Genomic DNA, 25,290 nt, shown 5'->3' with positions numbered 1-25,290 from the left:
ACTGACTATGTTAGTCTGAACGTTCTTTTATCTATCATAACATCTTAAGACGAGATTGCGGTCGTGTCTTAAAAGCTTATGCAGGGCCTAGGAAGACAGGGCCTTCCCCGATCCACCCAAAGTCATCAATGATCATGGACCAGTCGACTCCTTGAAGGGGATCAATAGAGTTGTCTATAGTCTGGTCCTGGCCCTGATTGATATCTGGATTGGTGACGACACTATCACCATTGCTTTTGTCGGCATTCGAAATATTGGCTTCTGTTAATCTGTGAGTCAAAGGATTTCCTTCAAGAGTAGTTCAACTTACCGTAGACGTCGATGCCTTTTTGCACGCTATCTGTGCTATTCTTGGCTTCTTGCAAGGCCTGTTTAAACTGTGCGAGACACCAGTACGATGTTGCAGCTCCAATGCGATCCGACCATGCACCAACAGGTATATCCCACCTGGGCAGTATGTGCCTCACCGACCAGAAAGTCTCAAGGACAACTGACCCACGTACTGGAAGGTCGTTATCACGCACTGAACAGGTTCGAAGTACAGTCAAGATCTGTGCCACAACTGCATCGGCGTCTGAAGCTGAGATATGTGGTGGGGCGGCTTTGGAGTGTAGCGTGGACATGAGGATACAGCAGGCGTCCATGACAGCGCGGTAGATCCAGTGGGTGCTGTGAGTCAGAAGTCGGGATGTTGATTCGAGAGTTAGGGCTGTGTTTATGAGATTTTGTGAGGTGTTGTAGGCACGGAGGGTATTGATGGTGAAGTTGGGACGCTGATCGGGAAGTGAGACGAAATAGTAGGCCTGCACTTCGAGTTGGGCAGTGAGGATTATAAGTCGGGAACAGTCTAAATCCGGATTAGAAGTCATTTTCATCTTGTTGCGCAGAATGCATTTATTCGTACCTGTATCAACATGGGTGACAAGTGGTCTTAGAAGCTCAAACTCATCTTCCCACGTCTTGACGACTGTTTCAGGAACCCCATCATTTGATAATATCTGTGCCGTCATAGCTGTATGTAGTCGATTTGAAAATTTCTGAAGCTCGAAAAGAGTCATAAGTTCGGGCGCGAGAGTGTCTTTGACGATATTCCTGCATCCAGTGTCGTTGTGCTGGAGGAATGGTGGCGGGTGCCCGTTGCCCACAGCAGTTCTGTCCACGCTGTTAATTACGTCCGTTGTGCTTCAAGACTTCAACAAACCTCTGTGCCAAGATACAACAGAACATCCAAGTTATTGACGCCTCGTAGTCTGTACACGTCATGTGCTGGCGTCCGCCGATCAAGAAACTAGGGTGAGATCCTCTGCCAGTATGTAGTCCCAGGAGCATGCACGCGTTGAGAGCGCTGCTAACAAATGTCGGTGATGGATCCGTGACAAACCTAATGGTCGGAAATGGCCAGCTACAAATAATCAATAGGACATGGATTGTTTCCATGTCTAATGCGACAGCTCGGAGTAGGCCCCAGACATCGCGGTTGAGAGTATCGAGTAATGATGTTACGATTTGCCCATTCTTGGCGTATCTACGACAAGCAGTGAATATGACTGTCCAGAAAAGAGTTGGTGACGCTTCGAAACATTGATCCGGGTCTTTCTTTCTCAGGATGGGCAGATATGGATGAAAACATTGTAAGTATCTGAGGCTGTCAGTCCGATTGTCAATGTGTGAAACGTAGGGGGTCTCACTTTTCGAAATACCAGTCAATATCCTTACCGGACACCACTTGACCGTTTATTACACGAGATTTTGTTGGTTCCGTCTTGTGAAGCAACGGTGCCGATGGTGTAAAAGACTCGGACTGTTGAGAGCTTTGCAGATGGTTTGACAGCGGAAAGACGGTATTGTTGGCTGAGTGTGTTGGTGTATGAAACACGGCAGTGTGGCTCTGAGAAACGGATACCGGTTCCACATTGTTCTTGGGATGAACAACTTCTTTAATAGATCTGAGTTCTTGTTCTAGAAGTTCAAGTTTACTGTGTAAAGTTAATATTGGCAACCCTTTGGGCTAAGACTTCCATAGGACAGTTCTGAAAATATGAGTTTGTATGGATAAGTGATTCAGTTACCTTCTTCTCGTGACCCTCTTGTGCGATCTATCATATACACAAGATATATGAAGCTTGGCGCATCGTTGACATGGGTGTCCTGCTACAGGACTCGCTTTACACCGAACCTATTAGACTCTGGGTTAAACTATACTCAGTCCAACTTAGTCAAAATAACTCACTTTTGAATCACGACAACTGATGCAAGCCACATTTCGTCTAATTTTGCTCTGTGGCGAGTCTGGCGCTTGTGATGGGCCTGGACCAGACGTTGACGCGGGTGACTCCTCAGAGGATGGTGTTGGGACCATTGAGTTGAATTATGCCCCTGAACAGTCCAGTCATGAACGTTCAGAGTGCACGTTACTAATATCAAGTTTAATAATAATATGGGTTTAATGCGAGTTATTAATGTGTTATAAAACTGTATTTTATTAGGATATTGTTAAGTCAGAGGAGCTATGGTGGTTAGTCCCCTTCCTCTCAGAGATGTCTTAATGTAGTCTGACGTCACGTGCACTATGGAATGTTTAGACAGGGCACCTACCATGTCAATAGGAAGTGTTAAACCATAAATCAACTGTTTCTGAAGCCTAGAGCAAGTGAAAAGAAACAATTCCAGGTAATGATGTATTAAGTTGTTTATTATCAATTTTATGACTACTTTCATAATCTATATCATCTAAGAACCGAATTAACGATGCCTCAATTGCATGAATATGCGCCCATTGTTCTTCTAGTGAGACTTCTTTTGCTTGGTCTCCTTTGTGACACCAGCTGGTGCTCTGTCAGACTTCAGCATGACGCTGACCAACTTCCACATAACCCAAGCAAAGCCAATCGCAACAGCAATGGCTGTGCCTGACCTGATGGAACCTACTCCATCATCATCAAGCACAGGTACAGTGACTCTGTTCATGAGTCTGCTGCCATTTTCCGGTTGGGGATTGGCATGCCAAAAGACGGTGTCACGAGGGAACAAATAATCATATCCCACATGCAGCCTGTCGAATGGGCTTTCCAAGGTCCCTTCTTCTGAAGAGCATGCCCAAAATACTGCGGGATAAGGTATCTCAATCTCGACTTGGCCAGTCGCCGAAGGCTTGAGGTATCGTAGGTGTAACGGGATTTCAACGCTCCATGGCTTCTCTGTGCCGGGATCAGGCGGCGCGAGACCAAGAAGAATGCTGGAGCCCCACGTCTCGGTGGTGTATGCTGGAGCTTCCAGGTCGACGGGAAGAGTTGTGTATCGCAAAGCGGTGAGATTCTTAGACGCCAGGAACAACTCATCGCCTAGTTGATACCGATCCGCAAAGATTGTCTTGGGCAGTGTCAAGAACGCGTAGGGCGCACACTCGCCATCGGCGCTGGGAAGCTTATTAGAGTTGAAGCTGAGTTGTAAAGTTGGGTGAAGTCCTGTAGGCGTGAGAAACTTGGAGGTGAAGACTGATCCATCTCGACGATGTCGTGCAGGAAAAGTAAAGATGGTGGGTGAAGGCTTCTTCTGGTCACCAAGTACAGACAAGACGCCAGCAACTCCCAGCTCGTTCTCCTTCATGTTCGGCTGCGATCGATCATTGATAAAAATGCCAACCTCTACTCTCCTCGCACTAGATGCAGGAACTGCAACAGTTTGAGGTCGAAGAGGCCACAACGCCGAAACGACAAGAGCATTGGCGGCCTTATCAAAAGACAAATCCAGGCCACTAGCCGTCAATAGACTACGTAGTCGAGCGTTGCAGACCGAATCGAGCTCAGGACAGAATTCTTGAGAGCTAGTGGTTATGAAAGAATGCAAATCCTCAAGTGCTTCATAGAAAGAGAAGCTAGGAGAAGTGGAGGTGCTTTGCTGAAATTCGGTGAAGGCCTACCACTGATGAGTTGTTGTCAAGCAAGTGGGATGAGAAAACTTACCTCTGGTTTGGAACAGTCCAGTGGGCCGAATCTTTGAAGCCAGCTACAAAGTTTTGTTCTATCACTGCATATCAGTATATAGCTTGGGGGCCTCGGGTATAGAAGACATACGGGTTGCAGGAGCTTGGCAAGACTGGAGTGGCATAGACGTGGAGTCCCGGTGAGATACGGGAGGTGAAAGGATCCATTGTCTCCGACTTGACAGGACTGGCCCATCTAATATGAAGGGCTTCATACTCTTGAAGTATGTCGGTAAGCTCGCTAGGCAGCTCGCCGAAAGGAATAGTGAGCTTGTCCTGACGAACGGTCTCGATCTGAGGCCCTAATAACCCAGCATCCTGGTTATCCAAGGCCTCAGGATCAAGACTATAGTCGTTGTGAATAAAAGTTACGCGTTCACGCATAGTGTTGGGATGTGTTGCGTGCTGAATACAGATGCCTACTATAGTAGGGATACAGTTCAAGGCGGATAGTTAGACCAACTACCTTGAAGAGACCTATCGAGACAACTTGTCGCGTGTCAACTGGTCTATCGGAGAAAATCCTGACTAGGCCTAGATCTCCCTTCTGATCTGCGAGGTATATTCTAGGCAATTAATGAAGAATTAAATGGAACAAGGTGTTTTGGCTTAGTATCTGCTTGTTTTTGGTTGTTGAGCTCGGTAGACGTTTTGGGTGACAGATGGCAATGGGAGGTGACGTTGGCTTTGCTGGTTGGTCAGAGCTCCTGGAGCAAGCTACACGTGCACTGTAGGGGAGTCAGACACTGGCTGGGTGTCATCCGATGCCCCTAGACCCCTGTCGTTGCGCGCTAAACTGATTTGGGGACCGAAGCTTAGTTCGATCCATCTCAACTGCCATTAATGAGATGCCCTATGCCTGCGCCTGCCCACCCGACACTATCTCGGTCACGAATTGAAGGAAGTCGCTGGTCTATCCCGTCGATTTAGGTTGTTACTTCCCCGTCTGTCTCAAAATCCGTCACCATCGAGATGACAACGCGACAGAGCCCGGGATTTCTTCCTTCTACATACTACTATGCCTTTATGAAGCGAGACCCACGATCAAGATATTTCCTGCGACACGACAACTACGAGAATGCTCGCTCATAATTGAACCAATAATCGCTGTATCGTGATACAATCGTGAAAAATACCAACAGTGATGTCACGAGATTGACGCATTGAAGTCTGTCAAACATCGCAAGCGAGTCGTACATTCGGCACCATGGCCGATCACCAACCATATGTTACTATTCGTTCTCGGAGGCCAGTCGAAGGCCCAGGTTCGAGAAGCACCGGTTCTCTTATGGTGTGTTCAAACATTAATTCCAGTCGACACTTCAGCCTTCACGCGACTTACACATGAACTCTCAGGCTGCATCTGGTGGAGGCGATCACTATGCCAGATCCGCAACACATGACACAAGCCGTACCAGTTTCCATGTGAAACATATCAGTCAATTTGCCCAAAGGCTTGAAGACGTTGGTCTCTCCTGTTCTCTATGAAATCAGCATTCAAACTCACTTACTTGTACTCAGTCTGCTACCCGTGCGTTTCCTAACCGCGGAAGGTCGTCGGCCAGGTACAACAATGTCCAAGTGTTGCTACTGCACTGGAACTCAGATGATCTTTTCGTGATACCTGAACTAGAGGATCTCGAAAAGTGTCTAAGCGAGGATTATGGCTTCCAAACTGACATCTTTGCCATCCCTTCAGAAAACTCTCATCTTGAGTTGATGATGCGGATTGGCCAACTTATTAAAGATCATGAGTCTCAAGACACCCTGTTTGTTGTATACTACGGTGGACACGCCAGAATAGACGAATCCAGACAAAGCACCTGGTGCGCGTAAGTCATAAGCTAATGACACCGTGAAAATAATGCCCTGACACTCCTTAGAACGCGAGAAGCGAACTCTCCGTGGCTTCAGTAAGACATTCTCGGTATACCTACACAACGTTCGTTTCTAACCTTCACATAGATGGTCTGCAATCCAGACTCTCCTTGAACGCTCACTATCGGATGTTCTCATTCTACTGGATTGCTGTGCTGGGGCCGCAAGTGCCACGTTTCCCAGTGGTGCCAGCATTACTGAGACCATCTCAGCCTCGAGTTGGGATGCTATCGCCCCGGACCCTGGACGTTACTCTTTCACCAATGCTCTTATTGAGGTACTCCAAGAGTGGAGGGTTCGTGCCTTCTCTGCTGCAATGCTCCATGCTGAAGTCCTCGCTCGTCTGAAACATCCTCGGCCCATCACCATCAACGGCAAATACTTTGAAGCTCGATCCACCCCTGTACACTTCATGATGACTTCTAATCACAAAGCGCCCAGCATTGAAATGTCCCGCATGTCTCGTGGTGACAACCTGCCCTCTCCCGAGTTGACACCAATGCCTGAGATGGCACATGAATCAGGTCGGGCAGCTGATTCTGCACCTGTTTCGCGAAATGACTACATGTTTACCGAACCTAACGAGGATACCCCTCATGTCATGATTTCTTTGGCATTAGAAGACGACCAAAGGCTTGACATCAACGCATGGGAACAATGGCTGGGAGCATTTCCTGCCATGGCTAAATATGTTAAGGTACAAGGCGTTTTCAAGAGTCACTCGACAATGCTTCTTGTTTCCATGCCAGTTTCCATCTGGGATCTACTCCCAGAGGATCATGCGACATCTTTCGTAGCCTTCATCCGTTCCAACAACCTGATGGCTCAGAAACCCCGAAACCAATCAGTGCCAACCTTGGTTCCTGCAAACCGCTATACTACCGAAAATGATAGTGCATCTTTCGTTTCCGATGTTTCTGGGACGACGTTTACGCCTACAGAGATGACGGGACGGACTGGTCAACTGGGGGCTTTTCGGGATCCTACGTATGGCAGGCAAATCGGCTCCGTAGCGAGGGCTCATCCCTCACCTAGTCAGCAAGTCTCGCCCCTTCACATGCCGACACAACCTCTGTCACCATCCCAGAGCTTATCGCAACGACCCGTGAGGCCTATGCACTCAACAACATCACTTACCATGTTACAAAGACAACAATCGGCATTATCTCTGGGAAGCGATAGAAACCTAACACGGCAGATGATTATGAACCAACAGCAAGCTCTACGACGCACAACCTTTGGAGTTGATGTTCCGGAACCCAAAAAGTTTTCTCCTCATGTTGAAAAGCGCCTTGAGGAGTATTATCAAACTGAGCCATTGCCAAATGATGGTCAGAAGGCATTCTTTGCATCGAATTTGGGCGTGGAACCTTGGCATGTAGAGGTCTGGTTTCATCATCGAAGGGAGAAGGATGCCTTTGCTCAACGTTTTGCATCCCTCCAAGTTGAAGGTTCTCAAGTTCAACCCCATGGAGGGCCACGTATGATCTTGCCATCAAACCTTGGTGAACTTTTAGACATATCATTACCGGGGCAGAGCATCATACTTGATCTCCGATCTTCAACGGAATTCCAAAAATCACACATCAAGGGCGCGATACACTTTCGTGCCCCTCAATCATTCTTACGTCCTGCATCTTTGGATATGATCGAGCGCGTCTTTGCCGACGCACAAAGCAGGAGAACGTTCTCACAATGGCAGCAGGCCAGTTGTATTGTCTTCTACTCACGTGGCCTTGACCACCCATGGGAATGCCCCTCGGCGGAGATATTATTTGAGAAACTCTCGGCTTGTGGCTGGCGTGGTCGCTGCTTCATCCTGAAAGGCCATTACCGAGAATTCAGTGGCTCTTTCAGTAATCATATCCACCGCGCGCAGGATGGAGGTTCTGAAAGAGCTCTGTCCAGTTTGTCGGTTGCCAGCAAGGGTATATCCGGCAACGAGGGGCGGTTTGCTGAGCTGGTCGCTCGACTGGAAAAAGAGGAACATGCGCCAAATCTCAGCTCTTCCCCTGGGTACGATAACGAACGAATCACAGCACTAGCAGAACAGGAGAAGGTACTCGAGACCGAGTTCCAGAACCACGTCCCTGCGCTGCTCAAAAAAGCACACAACGTCCACGGCGTTGGTAGATCAGACAATGAAAGCTTTGTGACTAAAGCTCAAATGGTGGAGTATCTGGATCGCGGCTTGACAAAGATTCGAGATGCTCATATTCCACAAGCACCAGCCACTGTCTATGCACCGGGACATTCTAAGCTAGCAACTGAGGGTTATCGCGAGCAACCAAACGTGAACAGGGAATCAGACGAGTACGTTGAGGTCAGTCGAGGAGATGAGACACTGCCAGATGGAAGCCCGCAAACTACAAGCAAGGGCAAGGATATTCGGACAATGTCGTCTCCCGAAGAAATATCCCGAAGGGGGCGTGGAGGAGGTATTTTGAATAAAGTATTCCGGAGGACATAGCATAAAAAGGCACACATATTTACGGTTGATGATACATACTGCATGGGGTAGTCGCGGACCGACACCAGGAGTTCTTTCTTGGAGATACAATAGATATTTAAAAATGGGATTGCTACGGGACGATGGGCGTTCATGGCTTTGGATAAATATGCCTCCACTCATACTTGGGCTCTCTATTTCTGCGTGTTTCGACTGGCTGATATGGGCTGCTAAGATGGGACAGCTAAAACTTATATGACAGTTTCCAGTGCGACTCTCGATAGATTTGAACCACAACCATCATCTTTATAGTCACAGTCGAGAAAGTAGTTGAATTATACATTCACGTTAAGACGGAGAATACAGTCTGGTACCAGGGCAACTTGGCAGTCTTGGGTTTGTGAGTCAAAAGTGGTGAAGGAAGCATCAATGCACATTGTTTCTATCATAGTGAATATGATTCCGTGCGAATAGACATGTCTAACATTGAGTGATAAACACAATCTGCAAGCATACAGCCTCTTCCTCGTGATCATCCGGTTACCCTGTAGTGTTACGCTAGGTCAGTCAACAAATGATCGTCGGGTGTAGATGTTACCACAAAAACTAACCACCATAACACATGTACGTCTCAGGTTTCATGCTATCTATCGCCTCGGTTTTCTACTGCGTTCTACGCTTCATCTACAGATTTTGCTTCGGTGGCACAAGCCCAGATACAGCAGCTGGTGCCGTTGTGTAAAGCGGCAAGACCTCGTTTTCACGCGGCCTACCGGTGAAGCCAAACCGCCACTGGCAATAGTTGCATCCGTGTGTGGAACTCGACGAGTAAGCGGACTGCCCAATAGAGAGCTTGTCGCGATTTTCCAGAAATTGAGGTCCCCTGTGTGACGAAGGACAGATAGCGTACAAGAGAGCAGAGTCAGGAAGGTATCTCAAAGAAAGCACAAGAGGACTTTTCGGGCCACGGCAGAGAGGTGACACAGATATGACAGTCGGTTTGACTAGGGGAGACCTTTGTCAGGGGATAGACTAACTAACGTACGTTAGTTACCAGAGAGCTATGTGCAGGTGCCGAGCAATGGAATTGTGCAAAACGGAAAGATTCGTTTCCGTGAACAGAGCAGTGCACAACTAACTACTACCTAATTATTTAACACTTGCCGGTCGGCACCTCATGTCGATGCCGCCCTTGTTCCTTTGTCTGCGGGGCACCTTTGCCTACCTATATCTGATCAATCAATAATTATCGCTGCAGAGTAGCATACCACCACGGTGAAGTGGTTTCCAAGGCCAGCATGAGTCTGACTAGTTGAGGCGAGCGATCCACATAACCGTACGACGGAGGCAAACGCAAGCACAAGTACATAAGTAGGTTATGAATAAAAATATGTACATGCTCAATAAGCATAAACATAAAGTGAAATGCTAAAAGTCTGCAAGAAAAACTCAAAGGGTTGCAATAACTAGATAGATGATTGTTGTAGTAGTGCAACCTCATGTGCCTGTATAGTAAGTACACACATACTCCGTACTATGCTGCGGAGTGTGCACATAATATTAGTAGTTATAGTATTATTATTCATCAACCACCATGATCCGAGATTGGCGCGCGGAGCACAGAGCCCGGCTTAAGAAGAAAAATGGCCGACCAAGAGACCGAACCGGGGAAAGGGCCCGTGGTCTGTATGTAAGCCACGGCCACGGCGGCTCAAGATGGGTTTGGCGGCCGTCTGACAGGACGCTTGGGCCGACCAGTTCAGGGTACTGTATCGTATCAGGGCCCTTGACAGCCATCCTTTGTTTGTTTATTTGAAGTTGACGTGTGCTAGGTTGACCAAAGCGATACTATACATAATTACTCTGTATGCACTCCTGTCATCGAGGTGGATCTCATTGGGTCGCAATTGAAATGACCCTGAATATAGTTGCTTTTTGGCCACCAATTGCATGTAAGTTGGGCTGCATCGCCTCAACCGTTGAAATAAGGAGCCGACTGGTTGAGATTGAGATGCTCGTATAAGGTCCAATGCCCCAGAGTATGCTAGTCTTGAACTTTCTTTGATCATACCCACCAATGTCAGGGTCACAACAAGTAGCAACTGTCAGGTTAGCATATGCCTTCCTATCTAGGTCCAAGTCTCTATCCGTCCACCGGAAATAGTGATTGATACTTGCATAGTAATTAGTTAAACGCAATCAGGCACATGCCACTGTTGATGGTACAAAGTGAGCAATCGTGTTAATAAGACGCCGTGGTATATTGAATAGAATGGCAAAAGATTGCAAAAAAAAGAAAGGAAAGGAAAAGATGATGAAACTTGTCATGACCCCATCGGCCGTTATGTGTCGCTTCTATGCTTTCCTGTGCGTCAGTTTACGTGGATGGATGGATGTATGTATCTTGACTGTTTCTCAAACGTATCTGACAAGGACTAGGTGTGCTGTTAGTCATATGTCACCAATGATATATAGAGACAACAAGGTTGGCTTGTAGGAAGAGAAGATCAGATAACCCCGGCAAGAGTAAACAAAAACGTTCGGGGAGGAAACAAAATTGATAACTTTGGGAGGTGGTCATAACTCGGCAAACGACATAAGCAACAATCAGTCGTCGCTTGTGAAATTGTGTACCATCCATGATGCTCCTCATTCCATATCATCGACCGTAATTGCCTGAGTAGACCAGTCAGAGCCGACAACCCATGATTTATTGCATAAATAATGGTCTTATGACGGGCCTTATGCAGCTTCTTATGCATGCATGTATGGAAACGAAGAGATTTTGGCCACAGCTTGCGTTGCGCATCCCGCGATGATGCACTGATGTCCTGATATCCTTGATAACCCAGGTTTAACAAAATCTGAGTGCGACCTCGGGGTAACCACCATTCGATGTAGGCGGGGTGATCCACTGCTGTACCGAGGAGGACTAAGGTAATTAACTCATGCTGCGATTTTGCTCCAAAACCACCACCAATTTTGCTGGATCTGGACCGTTGGACCGACTAACTCGTCTCGATCCATTTGGAAGAAACTACTTTTGAGTTCAATGCTACTGGGGAAGGCAGGCGTAGGAGATCCAATGTGGCAGTTGATCCATATCGTCCTACCGATGAGGGTCTTAAGTTGCTAGGGTAGCCCCTGCACAGAGACACATCTTTCACCGTAGCGGATGCTTTAGGACACAAGCCAAGCGTTCTCGTGGGTCATGTCGTCTTATTCGTCGTGGTGTCAACTGGCTATAATGGGCGAGTCATGCTGGGAACTTTGCTTTGCAGAACTCCCCTTGGCCTGCACGGAATTTTTGTAGCTCCCAATTCATGTTTAATTGAGGTCGATGCTGACATGTGAGCGTTGTACCGACTGCCAGATGAGTAGTGACGTTCCGAAGTTACTAGATTCAAACTGAGATGCGCAACTCATGCCCTTCCAAGGCTTCTTCATGAATCAATACACAACTCGGAGGTTTTGAACAGAAGCATCACCGTCACCGCTTTTCCTTGTGTAGCAGTTTGACAAAGTTGCAATAAGTAGCGGCTTGCAGCTCGTGCATAAGGGGTTGTACCTCTCGCCCTGTAGCCTGTCCAGACAGGCAATTTGGCCTATGAAACATGTCTGGCCACGTTGGAGGAAAGCGGTTCTTGTATTTGACAAAGTCCGGCCGTCATTGTATTTGTCCGGGTGGTCGTTGATGAAATATTTGCAGCCTTTGGGAGGCTGGCATTCAATAGAAACAGTGGATACGGTCTGCTGGGTTTCAGAAACATAATGAAAGAAAACGCTGATCACCATCTATTCTTTTCTTGAAGGTATTAGAGGAGTCTAATGTGTGAAGCCGTTGAAGTGGCTGGCTGCCATTACATGCAGGTCATGGTGATGGACGGCAACTTGGCAAACGCGAGATAAGCGACGGCGTTGTCGTGAAGGATACCCAATCGGTTGAGCTTTAGCAGCCTTCGATCCTGAGCCGTGGCGGCAAGGGGCGACATTAGCATGGTACATATGGTGTTGTGGATAGACATATTGCTTTTTGCTGTCAGGAGCACAGTGACTTGGCACGTCCGATGAAGAACGCCGCCACGTCTTTGAAATAATATTTCGAGACTCGTGGACTATGCCGTGCCACCGATCTGGATCTGGTATAACGAAACCGATGAACACATGCAAGGCGGTGAGTTTTGATAATTTCCTCAACCTGAACGGCACTTTGCGACGTGTGCTTACCGATCGTTGGAAGACGCAGAATGGATGGTGACACAGAGATGAGACTGGGGTGTCCCGCAAAACATGTCAAAAGACAGATCTGCTCAGCATCAGATTCTCTAGCTTTATTACGATTCGTTGGCTTCGTAGGCCCACAAGGACCCAGGAATTGGAAGGCATACCAGGGGGCCCTGAAAGCCCCTCCCGACCAACGGGCTCTGCCGCTGGGATTTATCGTCGGTTGTGACCTCTGACAAGAGAGTGATTGGAGGTTTTTGAATAAGACAGGCCGGGGTGCCGGGTAAGGTACGGTTCTTTTCCTAGTGTAGACCATCTTGCGAGCGCAACCCTGACGCACCCGTTGCCATCTTGGGTTAACACCGAGAAGGCGAACAAACGACGAAATCGATGCATCGGTCACATACAGGACTTCGAACAAACGATTGAGGTTGTCTCACTCCGGGTGAGATGTCAAGAAGGGACTATGCGGGGTGCGACAGCAGACAGCCACCACATCTTGTCGAGCAACGAGCAACAGGGGTTCGCATAAAAAAGGTGTGGGCTTGGGTATGACCTAAGCTAGCATTGTGCGTGTGAATGCGCATTGCCTGCATAACAGGCACAGCGAGGTGGGCCAGGTCGTTGCTGATGGCACCAAACGAAACAAACAAACCCACCTTCTTTAAAGATGACGGTTTGCATAGGTACGCAGTGAACAGGACAAGATGTCGGACCAAACTCGACTTTCAAACAGGTTAGGACGTTTTGAAAACCTGCAGAGTCTTTGCCAAGATTGCATGGTCAATAAATGGGGAATACTGAAATTATTGTTCACGTACAGCTGCGGTTGAATCAGCAAAAACCAAATGACCCTAATGGTCAACGCACTGGTAGGTCCTACCCAATTCGAGAGTTGTTGTCATAGCGCAATAGTTAATCGGAAGGATTCCCAAGCATCTCCGTTGTGCATTTTTGACATCTGTAACTAGTCTCAAAGATTGCCGTAGGGATTTGTTCATAGCCGAACGTCTTGCAAAAACTGATCGGCAACTGGAGGCCGGCGCAACTCCGACAGAGAGGTGAGTGGTCAGTTCAAGATGCCGGGATACTTCTGTGGGCAAAATGGAGGCGGGACCCCTGTTCCAAAGGCTTCAGAATGGGGCGAAAGCCTCTGCACACACCAGCTCTGACAGATTCAACTTGCTTGGCTGATCCTGGCAGGCATGTTGAGTCGCAGCCCAGTACATGGCTAGTATTATAGAGCGAGATGAAATAATAGCAAGGATATTGGTCTGTACTATTACCCACAGAGCCTTGGTCGGGCGGCCGATGCCAAGGAAATAACTTGGAGGGCCAGAGTTTTACTAGTGAATGACCCCTGGTACTGTAACCGACGTAGTATGCACTGCACATAGCTGGATTAGTGATCGGGATATTATTCAAGACCGTTGGAGAAACAAGATGGGTGTTTGCGATGCACGTACCGCTCAACGGCGTGCTGATCGACGCAGCTCTTGGCGAAAATTCCATCATGAGTTGAAGTTGTTGACTTACTGGACCAGTTGTAAACCAAACTGATAAATCGTCTTTTTAACGACGATTCTTGATGTGAAGTTCTGTAGAGGTACGTGAGCCAGGCAGGTACGTAGATGTAAAAGAAGGACGGAGCACAGAGTCGGTAGCGGGCAATGAAGTGTTCCGTTCTCAACCCCGAAATCCATAGATGGAAGGCACCATGACCTCAATCGCTACTTCCATCGCGAATAGACCCCTAACTTTGGCAGGTAAGTATTTATGTATGTCTCTCATGTAGGTAAGGCAGGTATGCAGTTGCAACACTTTCCATTCCGGACCCTTGCAATGTCAGGTAACGTGATGTGGAACTTGGACCTTGTAGTGGAGAAATCAAATCCTCAGGTTCCATGTTTATCGTGGAATGATATTAGCATTGTCGCATCGCATCGCATCGTATCGCATCTCAGTGACTCCGTAACAAACGTCGACCTCAACGGTGAGTGTAACTTTGATCAGCTCGCCTGCCAAACCCAAACCCAAACCCCCAGACCCAAACCCAGACCACAAACCCAGACCCAAAACCCGGGGCTTTCTTTAACTTGGTACCAAACAAAGTTTACAAGCTTCTTTCTCATCTACCGAACTCAGGTACGCCAGGGATCGAGCCAGTACCAGCAAGCCTCAGTGTAACGTTCAACTCCTCTCTGAGGGTCCGATGTTTCTAAATGGACAACTTAAGCTTCATTCAGGTGCCAAGACCAGGTTTATCTTTGCCTGTCGCCGGTGGCAGACCCGTTCGAGCCTAGAAATGCTACGATGCCTACTGGAGTACCTGCTGTTTCAGTACACCTTGGCCGAGCACCACTTGTACCATGTCGCAATCCCATTCAAAACGTCTTTTTTTGGGGCCTGCGAGAGCGACTTAGCGACTATCCCAGCTCCGGAGGTGGTCCCAATACGTCCCGGCCCCGTGCGATCTTCACGACGATCGTGCAACTTTGACAAGCCAATCGCAACAATAGTTTTACTGCCAGATCCTGGCTGCTTATTCTCTGTTTTATACCTAAGATAGTTACGAGCTATCCCAATTATATCACTGTTTAAACGTTCGCTCGACAAGCGTGAGTAAAAAAGAACAGCGATGTTTCCGAGGACCCAACTTGTGGAGTCACCGCCTGGTGCACGTATGTATGTGTCTTTGCGTTCAATGAGGCGTTTGAGCTTGATCCTTAGATCATCTTGGACAGCCCCAAGTCCCAGGAACTTGGGCCTGGACTGACTGCCCATCAACGCCACGGGCCTCCCGTCTCTGTACCCGCTCGAGCCGCGTCACAGTCAGAAATCCTAGCAATATGAGTGGGCTTATCGGACACAACCCCTTTCAGGAGGGCTGGGTGCCTGGGACAGAGTTACTTACTTACATGCTCTGTTGCAGCAAACATAGCACAGCACCATACCTACCGCGCGCAACACCATACACACATAACACAACAATACACAGCACAACAAGCAAGGCATTCCTTGACATACTTATCAACCCCGGCCCCACATTGGCTACCGAGACGCACAAAATGTAACTGCCGGGAGCCTATAATACGTAGGAGTACGGACGAGTATGACCATGGGATCTTTCGGTCAAGCTTCAAAGCATGGATAGACGGGGCAGGCCATGCCAACTATCGCTGCACGACGGTTGCAACCAATCTACTGTATGGCACCCATACTCAAACTCTTGTCGAGCTTGCAGCCCCAACGGCCCCCCTTGCCGTTGGAGATAACAGTGACGCTTACAGTACAAATTTGAAATCTCCACAGCGTGGTGCTGACGACACGTATAATTACTTGCTCCATGGCGGCGCAATCCTGAATCATGGTCTACCTGCAAGCTGCAGATGCCACTGTCAGTGGCGGGTATCGTAGCCGCCTAGCGCTACTCCTAGCCACAGAAACTGCGGACGTGACAACCCGTCAAACTGAGGTTGGGCTGGTCTCTACCGGCCAGAGGCAAAGTCAAAAAGGAGTTGGATGGCACCTATCAGCCAGTGTCGAGCGACCCGTCGTACTTGAACTTTAATGGCACCACCAAGCCCGAAGCCCATCGGCATGGGTCAGAGCGGCGTCCCAATCTCGTGATGCTCTCATCAGCGGTGGTGAATGGCTGTGTTAGTGGCCTCAGACTTTTCCAACGTCTGCGACGAAAATCAGGTCGGCAATCTAGCGCCAAGCCTCAGAGGCTTGCCAACGTTGAAGAAAGTGCAGATCGTATATCGACTTGGGGATAAATTTATGTCCCGAGTTCTGATCCAGTCCTGTCTCGTCTCATCAGGTCAGTATATAGTGACAGCACGCTGATATGCCCATTTCCGTTCCGGTATGCATGTGCAAGTTCAAGTCGCATATGCAATGGCACCTCAAATCCGGTCTGGTCTTCGTGTAGGACAGTCCAATTTATCGCACGTTCTCAACCGCTTTGACTATTTAGTCCATATATACACAACATGCATACGTACATAAAAGGGACATGCAGCTGGGCGTGCAAGCGGCGACGATTTACACTCCACACGCCACATCAAGAAGGCTAACAGCATGGTTGTGCACACCATGGTGTGTCAGCCACCATTGAGCCAAACCTGGTCACCTTTGCCCTCTGATTCTCCAACTGGTTTACCAAATTGAGAACTACAGCCACGGCCGCCAGGTCTTGGTCGCTTGTTGAGCCCCTGCTCCATGTCGACTGCCACCCCTGATCCAGAAAGCGGGCATATCCTGGCAACCACCACAAGCTTGTCAAAGCTGTCTGTTCATGAGCGTTTTGGGATTGGTGACGTTCCTCTTGTTCTGGCGATACAACGCTATGTTCTCCGAACCTAGGCCATTTGTTTCTTCATATTGCCCCGTCCTCATTCCCCTAGCCTCTAGATCGCCCTGTGTACCGTACCCTGCCAAAACTCGCATGCCTGAACCCTTCAGGTTTAGATTGCCTGCCCGTCAAGTTGTTCTCTCCACGCCTCGAGGCGAAGGCCTATCTGTCCGCATAGTAATATACGCTATAGATGCCGTATGCTGGCTTTATTAAAGAACCGCACATCCCAGTCCACAACGCTTTGTTCCCACGACGTCGTGTGTGGCTTGGATAAGTTGGTTTCACTAATACCACGACATCTCCAGTTGAGCCCCGGTCACTTTGAAATTCTCCGCTCAGATGTTTATGACCCTGTCTGTGTCTTCTGGCATTTCCAATCCTGGTTACCTCGTCTGCGTTGCCCTACGATTAAGTGCACCCCACTCCATGAGATTTGGGAACCGTCAAGGCCATCAAGCCGCCATTGCACTCTGATATACAAAAGGCTTGGGCTTCCCACCTACGGTAGATGACCCCGGACCCTCCACCTTCTATTCTCCATCGCTATATTTGGTAATACGACAGGTGTTGGCCCTACGTCGGATCAGTTTACAAAACTTCACTCTTTGCACAATAGCGTTCTCTTTTGCAACTGTTCTTCGCCTTAACACTTGCTGCTACTAGACCACCGGCTCATCACGCTTTGGGTGCGCTCTGGTATAGAACCAGAGGTATAATTTGTGCACCTTGTAACAGGGAAACGAGTTGTTTACCAACACCAGACGGCAGGCCAGCTTGACCGCGGCACGGTTCCTTCTTTGTCTTGCCGCCGTCTTGTTATGGAAGATAGTCGTTCACTGTCGAAACAGTCTGATACGAAACTTCAACAGCCAGCTTCCCAGCTTCCCAATATGTCCATGATCGCTACCGCTTCTCCTTCTCCTCACCCCTCGTCCTTCGGTATGCCGCGCCCTTGGGAGACCAACCGATGTCCCGACTATTCGCTCAGACCGAGGACTGAGAACGACAAAGTTGCTCTTCCTTCGATTCGACAGGTAGGACTCGTTGATTTCATGATCAATCCCTGCAATGTTCTCAAGCTGATATTTTCTAGGCTTTCCCTGAACTACAACTCCAAACACAACCACCACATGACCTCAACACAAAGCCATTGGTGACAGGGCCCCCATTGGGTACTGCACCATTAGCTGCGGCATCACCTCAATATGTTCACTCACCTAATTCTAGCAAGAGGAGGAGGTTATCGATGGAACGAGAGATGGAGAGCGAGAGAGTTCGTCAGGTACCACGTCTATGTTACAGCCCCGACAGAGAGTCACCCAGACAGATTTCACCAAACCTAGCAATTCAAGCCGGAACACGGGAGAATTGGACAGCACCCACAAGAACAAGCCCATATCTGACAAACGGCGCAACTCACCACTCGGTTCCCATGGAAGTAGGCGAGCGATTAGAGGCTCGACCAGCATTGCCTAGCCTCCCCCCACCACGTTCCCTGGAACGAGAAGCGGTGCTCGTGAGCCGAGGACCTGCGCCAGCACCAGTACCAACACCAGTACCAACACCAGCACCAGCACCAGCCTCTATACCAGCGTCAGTTTCAGCATCCGCACCAGCACCTGCGCCGACGGAGGGTTACAGATCTTCGCACCAGCCAATGTCACATTCACGGACCCCCATCCCCGAGTCTGGAGTCTCGCCTTACCGAGAGTCAAGCTACGGATATCCTTATCACCACCCGACACGATATCAATCACTGTCAGCGGGATCTGCCCACTCGTTTGACCGCACGCCATTCACACCAGGCGCATATAACGCGCCCTACCAAGACTTTGTTCGTTTTGGAGAGATGGGACCTGCCAGCTTGAGCGGTGACAACAAACAACGAAAGCGAAGGGGTAACTTGCCCAAGGAAACTACAGACAAACTCAGAGCATGGTTTGTGGCACACCTTCAGCACCCGTATCCGACCGAGGACGAGAAGCAGGATCTCATGCGGCAGACAGGACTGCAGATGAGTGAGTCAACAAGCGTGCGGAGAATTGTCAAAGTTAGAAACTAACATGTGCAGACCAAATCTCCAATTGGTTCATCAATGCGCGAAGACGCCAACTGCCAACCATGATCAACAACGCTCGCGCCGAAACTGACGCCATGTCGAGCGCTCGAGGCGGTGACATGAAGGTGCTCGCCACAACAGAGCGAGGCGACTTTGACCACGGGAAGCGAGAGCCCGTTGGACCCCTTAGTGATGGAGAGGGCGCCACTTACGAAGAAGAGCTTGAGGCGCTGAGCCAGCGAAGGCCTGGCACCATGGGCAGGGGCAGCGTCTGAGATCGAGACTAGGACTAGGTCCAGGTCCAGATGCTGGTCCAGGTTCCTATCCCTTCCTCCCTTCCTCCACCCACCACTGTTTGAACAATTATTTACAGCGACACCCAAACCATGGTTATGGCCAGGGACATTTCATTTCGATGGTCATTTCTCTCTCTCTCTCTGTTTTTCTCCTTGGTGTTTGAGGTTTTAGCCTCCAAACGCATTTAGCGGCGGGTTATATCCCATAGAGTGGAGATGGTGTTTGTTTTAGGGGGGGGGACCCAGTCACTAGGGCACGGATCGTTCAGGAAACGAAGCACAGGGCGTAGACAGCATTTATGAACGTCACAACCCTGCAAGGAAATAGGACGGAAAACGCGATATATACGGCAGCGTTTTTTTTGATCAGACAGATGGTTCAAGGAAGATGAATCTCTGAGATGAGCAACAGCACAAAATATTAGACAGCCCGCGAATAATTAGTATCAATCATATTCGCGGCCCAAGACCACTTTTGGTTACAGGCGAACCAGACGCCTACCTACCTACCTACCTACCTACCTACCTATCTATCTTGAAGTTAGGCAAGTTTGGTCGGGGCACCGAATCAAATCAAATCAAATCAAATCAAGTCAAAACAGTCAAAACAAGAGTAGTATGTACTTATCCCGAATCACCGTGACTGATTGAAAATGACTAAAGGTCTGTGCGTGAGCTTGAGTAAAGGGTAGCCTCGCCTCATCTCATCATCAGGTACAGCTGACTCAACGTTAACTCCTTCATGACGGTGCTGTAATAGTATCAACACTAATATCGGTTTGGGTATGTAGCTCGGATGGAGCCTTTCCTCCAGCCCAGGGCTTCGGGATGAATGCTAGCCTGGCTGGGCTGGCCTAGGAATATCTTCACATCAAAGGCTATCAGTTTCCTCATCGTTTGATCCACCCATCTTGCGGCAGGAGGTCTTAGCATTACGCTATAACCACTGTCCGCCCAAAGCTGGAATATCCATTGTACGTGCTCACAGTCCTTGAGCCGGGCTGCCAGTCAGTGCAACGGAAACTTTGCCTTTACTTGGTCTAGGCATCGAGTCCAGAGGAGTCAGTGGAGGATCTTCCATGAGATGATGGACGGTTTGCAGAGGCTATTATAAAGAAAGACTGCACCGGCCATTCATAGCGGCTGCGACTAGTCCGTGCTTGGAGCCACCGGTTTTGACCAAAGCCAACATGGACTCGACTATTAACTACAGCGTAGTCAGTAGTACTCCAAAGAGCAATGCCGGCGACAAATATCGGTTAGGAGAGGAGATCAAGTTGGAACTACTAAAACAATCATGTCGTTAATGACCATCTCGAGGCCCGTGTTGGGTGGGTTTTGCACGGAAAGCCATCCGGCCGGTTCCACCCATCACCAGTTCTTGGGATGATATGCCACTGGCAATTTGTTGTCAACAGCGTACTGTGATTCGCTGTAGGTACGATACAGTGCAAGACAGAACAGAGTGCCGATGCATAGCTTCGTGATGCCAGATACAACAGAGTTCTGGTACGGAGACTCTCCGGGGGTGTGAGAAGAGGATCGAGAACCAAAGCATTATGGAATGTCATCGTGGGAGCATGGGTTTTCTGAAAGGTTGGACATCTGCATAAAGACACAGTAACCATGACCTCTTAGTGCAGGTAGGAATAAGTCTTTAGAGCAGCTATGCACACTGCTAAGAAAGGTATAGAAGCGAGAGATTTTTCCTATGCACGTTGCGATATTGACCCTCCCCCTTGGCCGGGCACACTCTGCAGTCAATGCACAGTCAAATCGACAGCTTATAGCCGATAATTGATAGCTCACGGTTGAAGATATAGATATGTAGAAATATTTGCGCCTCTGCCGCTGCATGTAAGACACTTGCGTGAGGTGTTTGCATTCCCAAAAAAGGAATTCCCATATCTTGTAGCGAGGCTAAAAAAAAACAAAAAAACAAAAAAAACACTGAAATGCTGTCACCACTGGGTCATGGCTATTTGGGACACGGCACTTGCGACAGCCAGGCCAGACCTTCAAAAAAGAACCTTGGGCCATCATTGTCAATGCCGCGGGGGGCATCCCTCTTCTCACAAACCTGTAAACCCCGTCTGATGATCTGCGCATTGTATGTGCATGCACAGAGCCCAGGATCAGGGATGCACGCAGGGAATGAAACATTTCAAGATTGACCGGTGAGGAGCTTAATTCCCCGGCAGGCATGATTTCTTGTGACTGGCTCTGCCACGGAATACATACATGTTTATACATGTATACAGAAAGACCGAGACCACTGTATTCGATTCCAGTCAACACGAATACTTGAAAGATAGCTGTCAAGTGTCCAGGTTTTGCCCAGTTTCCTATATTGTATGTTGGACGGATAGTACCGCGTCGTACAGGGACAATCGACTCCTCTACTGTTGGGACCCTAAATAATCTTTCACCAGATGGGGTCAGGTCATCTTGATGTCGAGTTGTGGATATCAGTATATGCAATGCATGCTCTGCACCCTGGCTCATAGATAACATGGACGCATGTTGGCTTGCACCAACCAGAACACTGGCTCTTTTCGACGCACCTCACATGATAGAGCTGGCAAATTGCCATATTGATATTAGGTCGAACCTCTAATGACCATCATCGACCAAGTTGTTTCAACAGAAGTTCCCTTGAAATTATAGAGTGTATGACACAAAACGGGCTCTCGCCGCGGCAGGGCGTGGTCCAGGAGGGGTACCTATCATAGCCTGAGGCGGGCTTAGTCGGCAACTAGTAGGCTGGAAGGCGTGCCTTTTTTCGTACACGGTCGTTGCTAGGTACCCTGAGAAGGTTAGGGTTATGAACAGTGCAGAAAGGCAGTTCCTTGGGATCTGCTAGGAAATTACTTTGATTCACTCTGAAACTTGGCAAGATCCTCAAGCTTTCAGATGCTTTTTGTTAGCACTTCCTTAAAAACCCCTGTATCGAACAACCGAGTGCTATCTCGGGTGAATTTTTTTGACAGGCAAGGTGACTGGCTCTGCTTTTTCACGAGAATAGCACTTGGCTGGCTGACAAGCTCCCCTCCCTTTCCTCACCCACGGAACTGCGCCGAACGAGCCGTATGGCTGAAAGACAAACAACAGACAATCATGTATTATTAATTAGCCTTTTACATTCGATGTGGTAGGGCTAGTATGCGTTTTGAGATGATTGCAATGTCTGACAGCCGAGTGTCTCAAAAGGCATCTCACGAATGTGGACCAATGGACGATGACTGGTTTTATTGGCCTGATGTCGTGAACGAATAGTTCTTGTTTTATTAATTACCCTGACTCGAGAGTCGACAGACTAACAGAATGCCAGACTTGATGAGCAGGTGAGACACCCAAAGGCGGGGAATATTGGCGAACGATAGTTCTCGGGCCCGCTAAACCGGGGCCAAACTCGGCAAAATGAGTATGATCGTCACCGTGAGTGATGAGGCTGAAGGAAAGGTTGAAGCACCCTGGGGTCCTGAACCTGTTTTGCCATGCGGAGCAGGCCGTTCAGAAATGTTTCAATGGCTCAATACCCCCGGGGATATGGCATGAACCGATATTCTGATGGCAGTAATTCTGTTGTGTTGTGCAATGCGCCTCATTATGCTCAATGCTCGTTGATGCTGTGGCGCAGGGATATCCAGAGCGAGTATTGCCGATCTCTAGATGTCAAAATGAACGTTGCTACTTGGTTCTAAGTTTAGCAGTCCGATGGATTAACTTTTGGTATCATGGGCTCGTGCGTGGTTACTCGCTCTGGAGGCAAGTCGGCCAGTGGCATACATATTACCACTTATCATCAGTTGATTTGCAAATGCCTGCTAGGCCAACTCCACCTTGTTATGCCTTTATGCTGTAATGATGAAGGCTGACCTGGTGGCTGTTGTTTCAGGCTACACCAGCAGGGCTGATAATGAACAAAGCATGCGGCGGCTATCTGTATTTTAATCTTGTCCCCCGTTAAATTTCCAAGGTTCAAGGGCTATTGTGCACTGATCGACAGAACTATTTTGATATTCAATGCGCCGGGTGAAAGGAGGAAAAGGCTGAAGACGCTTCTTGTCATAGCGACTAGGACCGGGCACGGAGGCGGATGGACGCGAGAGGCCGAAGCATCAAAGCTCAGCTCAACCACATGACATTTCCACTAAACCCAGCGTTTCAGGGCTGTGACATGCTCCCGCCTGGCTGTCAGTCCCCTATTACCGGTACCGGAATTGCCAAATCCAAGCTTCAGGGTTACCCTTGCTGGTAAAACGCCACCACTTCATTTGATGTCATGCTAGTCGACAAGTCTGAGAGCTAGACTAGACTAGTTCAGGATTGCCGCTAAGCCAGACGATCCCAGATCGACCAGCCGCCGCCAACGCGCCAACGATAGCGCGATAGCCTAGCTGTCAATCACCAGCGCTTGTGGAACCGGCAGCACGCCGCCAGGCCACAATACCAAGTGTGGACCTGGCAGCCCTCGAGAAGCTTGAGAAGCCTTAGCAAAGTTCTAGCTCGGGATGATGGAATGACCAGGCCAGTGGGAACCAGAAGCAAGCGTCAACCTGCTGATGTATGTGAAGTACGGTACACGGCTGGGGCGTGCATGCCCGAGTTCTTGGTTCTTGGTTAAGCCGCCTAACCGCCATAGCGACAGACAGCCACTATTTTCCACAGCTTGCCTTGTTCTACCCCTGGGTGGCGCGGCGAGAATAAACAGATGCCAGCGTCATAACGGTTCTACGACACAACCAAGATCCCAGCCGTAGCGCGGCAGCACCGAAAAGGCAAGGAGCATGTTGTGGGTGGGAAAGCATGGCGACTAGAGGTGAATGATGCTGCCCTGACACCTCATTGTGAAGTCAATCGGGACCGAGGAAATAAAACAAGATTATTCTGCACCTGGAATGCGAGCCATGAGCATTAGGACGATGGCGAGAACATTGGCTGATACGACAAGGAGTCGAAACTGGAGCGATGGGAAGTGAGCAAACAGGTATCAACCAACACTCAACACTACCGAGGTAGTTTAGTAAACACAAAACTTGACTTTTAGTCCCTGGGCCTGGGACTCCGCCCTGGAAGAAGAGCCCTGGGCAATAGAAGAGGCTGTCGATGGGGAGCGGGCGGGTAATAGCGGCAGCGGTGGTGGTGTACAGAGTACGTGTACCCAGACTAACGAAGTTCAATAACAGGTTAATTGGGGTTTTGGAGATCTGATTGCCGAAGACTCTATCCCATCTTGGCACCATCTGAGGCACATGCCGCCCATAAAGGCGGTGGCTGTATTTGACACTAGATCGAGTGAGATGCTCATTATCGGCCGGGGGTTCCGGATCGAACGTAACGCATCTCTACCTAGGAGAGGAGATGGAGGTGAAATACTTTCACCTAGCATTGCACTAGACAGTGATCGTAAGTGGATGTTGAGTTTGTAGCCGTGACGGCAGTAGTCTGTTTTAGTTTGATGAGGATTGAGTTGACTCGCGGGCAACAGGAGGTGTTTCCGCCGTTCCTGTCACCTGTATCTGCCGGCCGGTAGAGTGAGGTGTGGCTGATGTCTGGCACAAAATAGAAAACAAGCCCTGCTGGAACTTTGAACTTTGGGGGTACCTGGGTACAGGAACATTGATTAGGTACTAACCTATGTGCCTACCTCGCGGTTTTAAAAATGGGGCCTTTCAGTCAAGGTTAAATAATGAGGTTAAATAAACAGCCGAAACTGGGCACATCTCATCTGTCCTGTATTATAGAATGTATGTACTGTAAGTACCCTGAATGACCTTGGTATAGTATGGATTATATTTTACATCTTTTGTACTTAGTCTCAACCGTAGAAAATAAATACATCTCTCTCAGTACCTATCTGGTTATGTTTTGCTCGCGTCCTCGCCTTTTTTAGCGAAAAATGATTCCATAGCATCCTGCCTGACTCATCAATCGATATTGTAAGCCTTCGGCCTTCGGACAGTTTAGATCTCCGACAACTGTCAAGTCAATTTCGAATCAAAGCAAAGCCTGACGACAACATGTGTAACTACCTATTGC

General features: G+C 48.8%; 8 protein-coding genes across 8 annotated transcripts; 4 read left to right on the top strand and 4 right to left on the bottom strand.

Annotated features, from left to right (window-relative positions):
- Positions 1–76: 76 nt before the first annotated feature.
- On the bottom strand, positions 77–2,262 carry FGSG_05479 (uncharacterized protein; the record flags this gene model as incomplete). The annotated part of the gene is made up of 7 exons (XM_011325719.1): positions 77–261; positions 311–377; positions 504–847; positions 905–1,161; positions 1,202–1,525; positions 1,689–1,976; positions 2,231–2,262. 7 exons carry the CDS (start codon positions 2,260–2,262, stop codon positions 77–79), a joined length of 1,497 nt encoding a protein of 498 aa, XP_011324021.1.
- A 522-nt stretch (positions 2,263–2,784) lies between these two features.
- FGSG_05478 (PBN1 protein) lies at positions 2,785–4,625 on the bottom strand (the record flags this gene model as incomplete). The annotated part of the gene is made up of 3 exons (XM_011325718.1): positions 4,074–4,625; positions 3,963–4,020; positions 2,785–3,915 (listed from the first exon to the last, which is right to left on the bottom strand). The coding sequence occupies exons 1-3, from the start codon at positions 4,364–4,366 to the stop codon at positions 2,785–2,787; spliced, it is 1,482 nt and encodes a 493-aa protein (XP_011324020.1). The 5' UTR covers positions 4,367–4,625.
- Positions 4,626–5,189: 564 nt separating this feature from the next.
- Positions 5,190–8,593, top strand: FGSG_05477 (uncharacterized protein; the record flags this gene model as incomplete). Its single annotated transcript, XM_011325717.1, has 5 exons — positions 5,190–5,273; positions 5,504–5,814; positions 5,866–5,895; positions 5,948–8,312; positions 8,579–8,593. 5 exons carry the CDS (start codon positions 5,190–5,192, stop codon positions 8,591–8,593), a joined length of 2,805 nt encoding a protein of 934 aa, XP_011324019.1.
- Positions 8,594–11,759: 3,166 nt separating this feature from the next.
- On the bottom strand, positions 11,760–12,849 carry FGSG_12744 (uncharacterized protein; the record flags this gene model as incomplete). The annotated part of the gene is made up of 3 exons (XM_011325716.1): positions 11,760–12,059; positions 12,174–12,442; positions 12,537–12,849. 3 exons carry the CDS (start codon positions 12,847–12,849, stop codon positions 11,760–11,762), a joined length of 882 nt encoding a protein of 293 aa, XP_011324018.1.
- Positions 12,850–14,250: 1,401 nt separating this feature from the next.
- On the top strand, positions 14,251–15,032 carry FGSG_05476 (uncharacterized protein; the record flags this gene model as incomplete). Its single annotated transcript, XM_011325715.1, has 5 exons — positions 14,251–14,299; positions 14,329–14,337; positions 14,413–14,526; positions 14,654–14,678; positions 14,780–15,032. 5 exons carry the CDS (start codon positions 14,251–14,253, stop codon positions 15,030–15,032), a joined length of 450 nt encoding a protein of 149 aa, XP_011324017.1.
- A 2,751-nt stretch (positions 15,033–17,783) lies between these two features.
- Positions 17,784–19,227, top strand: FGSG_05475 (uncharacterized protein; the record flags this gene model as incomplete). Its single annotated transcript, XM_011325714.1, has 3 exons — positions 17,784–17,927; positions 17,987–18,911; positions 18,965–19,227. 3 exons carry the CDS (start codon positions 17,784–17,786, stop codon positions 19,225–19,227), a joined length of 1,332 nt encoding a protein of 443 aa, XP_011324016.1.
- A 1,578-nt stretch (positions 19,228–20,805) lies between these two features.
- Positions 20,806–21,841, bottom strand: FGSG_12743 (uncharacterized protein; the record flags this gene model as incomplete). The annotated part of the gene is given in 5 exon segments (XM_011325713.1): positions 20,806–20,923; positions 21,058–21,168; positions 21,329–21,471; positions 21,490–21,799; positions 21,813–21,841. The coding sequence occupies 5 exon segments, from the start codon at positions 21,839–21,841 to the stop codon at positions 20,806–20,808; spliced, it is 711 nt and encodes a 236-aa protein (XP_011324015.1).
- A 2,332-nt stretch (positions 21,842–24,173) lies between these two features.
- Positions 24,174–25,154, top strand: FGSG_05474 (uncharacterized protein; the record flags this gene model as incomplete). The annotated part of the gene is made up of 5 exons (XM_011325712.1): positions 24,174–24,226; positions 24,299–24,402; positions 24,457–24,657; positions 24,996–25,007; positions 25,102–25,154. The coding sequence occupies 5 exons, from the start codon at positions 24,174–24,176 to the stop codon at positions 25,152–25,154; spliced, it is 423 nt and encodes a 140-aa protein (XP_011324014.1).
- Between the last annotated feature and the right edge of the window lie 136 nt (positions 25,155–25,290).

The sequence above is a fragment of the Fusarium graminearum genome, chromosome 3, assembly GCF_000240135.3.
Source record: "Fusarium graminearum PH-1 chromosome 3, whole genome shotgun sequence".
NCBI classification, from domain to species: domain Eukaryota; kingdom Fungi; phylum Ascomycota; class Sordariomycetes; order Hypocreales; family Nectriaceae; genus Fusarium; species Fusarium graminearum.
Note: the sequence above shows the minus strand (reverse complement) of the source record. Positions and strands in the feature narration are given on the sequence as shown.